Genomic DNA, 6820 nt, shown 5'->3' with positions numbered 1-6820 from the left:
ATGGGACTTCTTATAGCTTTCTTTCAACAATGTCTTTCTTCTTGTCACTCTTCCATAAAGGTCAGATTTGTGGAGAACACGACTAATAGTTGTCCTGTGGACAGATTCTCCCACCTGAGCTGTGGATCTCTGCAGCTCCTCCAGAGTTACCATGGGCCTCTTGGCTGCTTCTCTGATGAATGTTCTCCTTGCCCGGCCAGTCAGTTTAGGTGGACGGCCATGTCTTGGTAGGTTTGCAGTTATGCCATACTCTTTCCATTTTTGGATGATGGATTGAACAGTGCTCCGTGAAATGTTCAAAGATTGAGATATTTTTTTTAAACCTAACCCTGCTTTAAACTTCTCCACAACTTTATCCCTGAACTGTCTGTTGTGTTCCTTGGCCTTCATGATGCTGTTTGTTCACTATGGTTCTCTAACAAACCTCTGAGGGCTTCACAGAACAGATGTATTTATACAGAGAATAAATTACACACAGATGGACTCTATTAACTAATTATGTGACTTCTGAAAGCAATCAGTTCCACTAGATTTTAGTTGGGGGTATCAGAGTAAAGGGTGAATACAAATGCATGCCAGTCGCCACATGTTTCACATATTTATTTATAAAGAAGTTTGAAAACCATTGATCATTTTCCTTCCACTTTACAATTATGTGTCACTTTGTGTTGCTCTGTCACATAAAATCCCAATAAAATACATTTACGTTTTTGTTTGTAACATGACAAAATGTGGAACATTTCAAGGGATATGAATACTTTTTCAAGGCACTGTATTTTGGATAGATATAGATTGAGCATGCATTTATCTTGCAGAAAAAAAAAAACAATAGCACACAGGTTTGCACCACAGCTAAAATGCCTGTTTAGGCAGGCCACAATTTTTGAGAGCTTGGTTAAAAATTGTGGACATGGCTGATGGAAATAGCGAACAGGTTTGCATCACAGCTAGATTGCCTGTTAGAACAGGCTGTAATATATGAGAGATTGATCAGGCATTTAGGAACAGAAAATAAACAATTAAACTCAGGATGCTAAAAGCATACAGCTTAATAACAGGACAGCTTGCAATTCTGGAGGTATAGAGCAGGCAGGCGTTTAAAACCAGAAAGTTGTAAAACAGTTGTTTGGACTCTGAAGATGCAACAGCATACATCTTTGCAACTCATCTTTAATCACTTACTCACTGGGCACTTAAACCCCCTTCTTAACCAGACCAATTTTCAGCTTTCGGTGCTCTCACATTTTGAATGACAATTACTCAGTCATGCAACACTGTACCTATATGAAATTTTTGTCCTTTTTTTCACACAAATAGATCTTTCTTTTGGTGGTATTTAATCACCTCTGGATTTTCTATTTTTTGCGCTATAAAAGAAAAAAGACCGAAAATTCTGTAAAAAAATGCATTTTTCTTCGTTTCTGTTATAAAATTTTGTAAATTAGTGATTTTTCTACATAAATTTTGGCCAAAATTTATACTTCTACATATCTTTGGTAAAAATAACCCAAATCGGTGTATATTATTTGGTCTTTGTGAAAGTTATAGAGTCCACAAGCTATGGTGCCAATCTCTACAAATTGATCACACCTGATGTACTGACGGCCTATCTAATTCTTGAGACTCTAACAAGGCAGGAAAGTACAAATACCCCCCAAATGACCGTTTTTGGGAAGTAGACATTCCAAGGTATTTAGTAAGAAGCATAGTGAGTTTTTTGAAGTTGTAATTTTTTTCCACAATTCTTTGCAAAATCAAGATTTGTTTTCCTTTTTCTTTTTTTTTTTTTTACAAAATTGTTATATTAGCAGGTTATTTCTCACACACAGCATATGCATAGCACAAAGTACATCCCAAAATACATTCTACTACTCCTCCTGAGTACGGCAATACCACATGTGTGAGACTTTTACACACCATGGCCACATACAGAGGCCCAACATGCAGGGAGCACCATCAGGCGTTCTTGAAACATAAATTACACATTTCTTGACTACCTCTTACATTTTTGAAGGCCCTGGAGCACCAGGACAATGGAAACTCCCCCAAAATGACCCAATTTTGGAAAGAAAACAACCCAACGTATAATCTATGAGGCATAATGAGCCTTTTGAACATGTCATTTTTTTCTACAAGTTTTTGGAAAATATGTAAAGAAAATGAAAACGCATTTTTTTTTACACAAAGTTGTCCATTTATACAATATTTCTAACACATAGCATGTACATACCAAAAATTACACCCCAAAATTGATTCTCCTGCTCCTCCTGAGTACGGCGATACCACATGTGGGAGACTTTTCCACAGCCTGGCCACATAGAGAGGCCCAAAATGCAGGGAGCACCGTCAGGCATTCTAGGGGCATAAATGTCAAATCTAATTTGACTACCGTTTACACTTTTGTGAGGCACTCTAGTGGCATGGATGTGGCATGAATGAGAACTGATGTGGCATGGATGAGCATGAATGGGGATGGATGAGCCGTGGATGGGCATGACCGAGTATGGATGGGATGACTGAGCATGAATAAGTATGGCTGAGTACGGCCGGGTACGGCTGGGTACGGCTGGGTACAGCTGGGTATGGCTGAGTATGGCTGAGTATGGATGGGGGTGCATGGGATGGCTGAGCATGGATGAATGGATGAGTATCACTGAGTATGGATGGATGGATGAGCATGGATGAGTATTGCTGATTAGGGATGGCTGGCTGAGTATGGATGGCTGGCTAAGTATGGATGGATGGCTGAGTATGGATGGCTGGCTGAGTATGGATGGCTGACTGAGTATGGATGGATGGCTGAGTATGGATGGATGGCTGAGCATGGATGGATGGATGGCTGGCTGAGTATGGATGGCTGGCTGAGCATGGATGGATAGATAGATGGATAGATGGCTGGCTGAGTATGGATGGCTGGCTGAGTATGGATGGCTGGCTGAGTATGAATTGATGGCTGAGCATGGATGGATGGATGGCTAGCTGAGCATGGATGGATGGATAGCTGGCTGAGTATGGATAGATGGATGGCTGAACATGGATGACTGGCTGAGCATGGATAGATGGATGGCTGGCTGAGGATGGATGGCTGGCTGAGGATGGGTGGCTGGCTGAATATGGATGGATGGATGGCTGGAGTGGGCACAAATCAGCGCTGTGGGCACTACACATCTGGCCCACAGCGCTGCAGCACCTGATCTCTCCCCTCGCTGCTCACGCTGTACTGATCGGTACAGAGAGGGGAGAGAGGAACCGGACATGACGCCGGTTTGTGTATAAGTGATCGATCCATCATTTGATGGAGTGATCATGTGGTAAACGGCCTCTGTCAGCAGCCATTTACCATTCTCAGTGGGTCCTCCAGACCCGACGGTCATGGAAATTCCCGGGTGCGCGCCCCAGGGGGCGCACGGTAGCAAGATTCTGGGAGGACGTCAATGGATGCCCTTCCAGAATAAGCTGACCGTGCTGCAGCCATCTTTCGGCTATGACCCGGTCGGCATGTGGTTAAATTCATGCACCTAGGCACTAGGTGGTGCTGTTGTGCTGTTTTGTTGTTGGCACCGAAGAACAGGGAGAGCAGCGTGCAGCGTGGTGTTTGGGAGATGTGTGTGTGTGTGTATGAACCACAGCCCCCACCCCTTCACTGGGATTGAGAGAGGCAGTTCACTTCTTCTAGGCCCAAAAGAGAACATTCCTTGCAGCCAGTAGGGGAAATCCTTGCAGAACGCCAATCCCTAGGCCAAAAGGATTGGGGGAAAGATAGTTCTCACTGTAGCTTCATTACCAGGCAGAAGCTCAGGAAAGTAAACCGTGTGCCTGCAATATTCAATACCCTCCCAGTCAGCTGGTTGACATTTAACTAAACACCCATAACACAGAATGGCACTTTCCTCATACTGTACACCCAGGTGGAGCAAGCTCAAGCAGCAAGTGACTGAGACAGTACAGTCCATGCATAGAGAACACTAATGCCGCATACACACGATCAGACATTCCGACAACAAAATCCTGGATTTTTTTCGGACGGATGTTGGCTCAAACTTGTCTTGCATACACACGGTCATACAAATGTTGTCGGCAATTCTGATCGTCATGAACGCGGTGATGTACAACACGTACGACGAGCGGAGAAAAATTAAATTCAATATCCAGTGCGGCTCATCTGCTTGATTCTGAGCATGCGTGGAATTTTGTACATCAGAATTGTCTACACGCGATCGGAATTTACAAGAATGGACTTTGTTTCGGAAAATTTGAGATCCAGCTCTCAAATTTTTGTTGTCGGAAATTCCGATGGAAAACATCCAATGGAGCCTACACACGGTCGAAATTTCCGACAACAAGCTCCCATCGAACATTTGTTGTCGGAAATTCCGACCGTGTGTACACGGAATAACAGGCACGTTCCAAAAGGTTGGACTACAGCTCTCTGTTTCTTACAAAATCCCCATAAATGTGAAAAGAAATGTAGAAAATGAACACATCTCTACAATGGTAAGACCGCTGCTGAAAAAAACCCATAATTTTATTCTTTTTGTTTGCCAACAATTTTATACAGGTTACATACAATTTTTTCTCTGAGAGCTTTGGTCCTCATCCCGTAGATCAGAGGGTTTGCAGAAATAGCTATGCTAGTACCCATCAAGGGTATGATAATGTCAACTTTGGCTGATATAGAACCTGTGCTTAGACTGTACCTAAAGTCAATGAACAAGAGGGTGACAACATAAATGGAGAAGGCCAATATGTGAGTCATCAATGTTTGTATAGCTTTCTGAGAGGACTCTGCAGAAAGTTTCAGACAGATGACAACTGTTCTTATGTAACAGTACATTATTACAAGCAAGCAGGCAGTTACCACTGACACAGTCAGAATTGTTCCATACATGACATTAACTGTTATATCATTACAAGCAAGGGGTAATAGAGACAGGATCTCACAAAAGACATTGTTAATATTTACCCCACAAAAAGTTAGCCTTAATATCAACAATGTATACACAAGTACTAACACCATACAGACAACATATATGGTAAATGATATTGTTTGAGTTTTAGCATTGGTCATCAGAGTGTGGTATCTCAGAGGTTGGCCTATAGCCAGATATCGATCATATGCCATTGCCGTAAAAGTAAACATTTCATTTGTTGCATAAAGCTGGATACAGAAAGATTGGCAGAGACATCCTGTGAGTGAGATGGTTGAGCATCCAGAGAACAAGTCAATGGCCAGCTTGGGAAAATATGCTGAGTTCCCCATCATCACATTCATTACCAAGACGCATATTAAGATGTACATAGGTTCATGCAAGCTTTTCTCTGTCCAGGTTACATAGACAATCATAGAACTCAAAAACAATGTGACTGAAAATAATGCAAGAGCCAAAACAGCACATACATATCCAAATGATTCAATCTCAATAAGCCCCACCAGAACAAAGTTGGTAAAAGTTATAGAGACATTTTTCGGAGACAAGCTCATGACTAGATTTATGCCTTGCAAAATCAACAATTCCTAAAATATTTTATTCAATCCGAATAATATGAATTGAAAAACATAATTCATAGAGGCCCTGCGGAAATTAGTGCGACTCTCATCACAATGATTTTCTCTTGAATTCAGTTGAGCTTTTATAGGTTTCATAAAGCTGTCACCTCCCTTACAATAAAAATTAGACACATTGCAGTCACTGCATCCAAGTCTTCCCAGTGGACCACATCTGTTACAGCTGAAGCGGATGGACTAATTAGTGTCAGAAATGGAATGAAGTAATGCAGAGAAATTTAACAAGCTTTCCCAATGAAAAAATAAGACATGAATAAAAATAAAACATGAAAAGAGAAATTTTGAATTAATAATTGAACTGACCTTAGTTTTGAGTTTTGCATAGTAATGGTATAAAATGCATCTCTACTCTTTTGTTGGTTTGATGTTATTGATGACCCAAACATGCACAATCATAAAAGATAAAGATAAGATAAGATGAGATAAGATAAGATACAGTAAGATGTATTATCATTGCAAAAATAAATTCACGATAATATTTCTATCCTACTCCAAACCATAAAAACATAAAAACAATACATCACGCAGTCAAGTACAGTACATACAATCAGGTCCATAAATATTGGGACATCAACACAATTCTAATCTTTTTGGCTCTATACACCACCACAATGGATTTGAAATGAAACGAACAAGATGTGCTTTAACTGCAGACTTTCAGCTTTAATTTGAGGGTATTTACATCCATATCAGGTGAATGGTGTAGGAATTACAACAGTTTGTATATGTGCCTCCCACTTTTTAAGGGACCAAAAGTAATGGGACAGATTAACAATCATCCATCAAACTTTCACTTTTTAATACTTGGTTGCAAATCCTTTGCAGTAAATTACAGCCTGAAGTCATCACCAGATGCTGGGTTTCATTCCTGGTGATGCTCTGCCAGGCCTCTACTGCAACTGTCTTCAGTTCCTGCTTGTTCTTGGGGCGTTTTCACTTCAGTTTTGTCTTCAGCAAGTGAAATGCATGCTCAATCAGATTCAGGTCAGGTGAATGACTTGGCCATTGCATAACATTCCAATTCTTTCCCTTAAAAAAACTCTTTGGTTGCTTTCGCAGTATGCTTCGGGTCATTGTCCATCTGCGCTGTGAAGCGCTGTCCAATGAGTTCTGAAGCATTTTGCTGAATATGAGCAGATAATATTGCCCGAAACACTTCAGAATTCATCCTTCTGCTTTTGTCAGCAGTCACATCATCAATAAATACAAGAGAACCAGTTCCATTGGCAGCCATACATGCTCACGCCATGACAC

General features: G+C 41.0%; 1 protein-coding gene across 1 annotated transcript; it reads right to left on the bottom strand.

The window, feature by feature from the left end:
* Positions 1-4525: 4525 nt before the first annotated feature.
* On the bottom strand, positions 4526-5482 carry LOC141126502 (olfactory receptor 5H19-like). Its single transcript, XM_073612441.1, has one exon. The coding sequence runs from the start codon at positions 5480-5482 to the stop codon at positions 4526-4528; it is 957 nt and encodes a 318-aa protein (XP_073468542.1).
* Positions 5483-6820: the final 1338 nt, after the last annotated feature.

This window comes from Aquarana catesbeiana, linkage group LG02, assembly GCF_042186555.1.
Source record: "Aquarana catesbeiana isolate 2022-GZ linkage group LG02, ASM4218655v1, whole genome shotgun sequence".
Taxonomy (NCBI): domain Eukaryota; kingdom Metazoa; phylum Chordata; class Amphibia; order Anura; family Ranidae; genus Aquarana; species Aquarana catesbeiana.
This window is presented reverse-complemented; position numbering and strand designations above follow the sequence as displayed.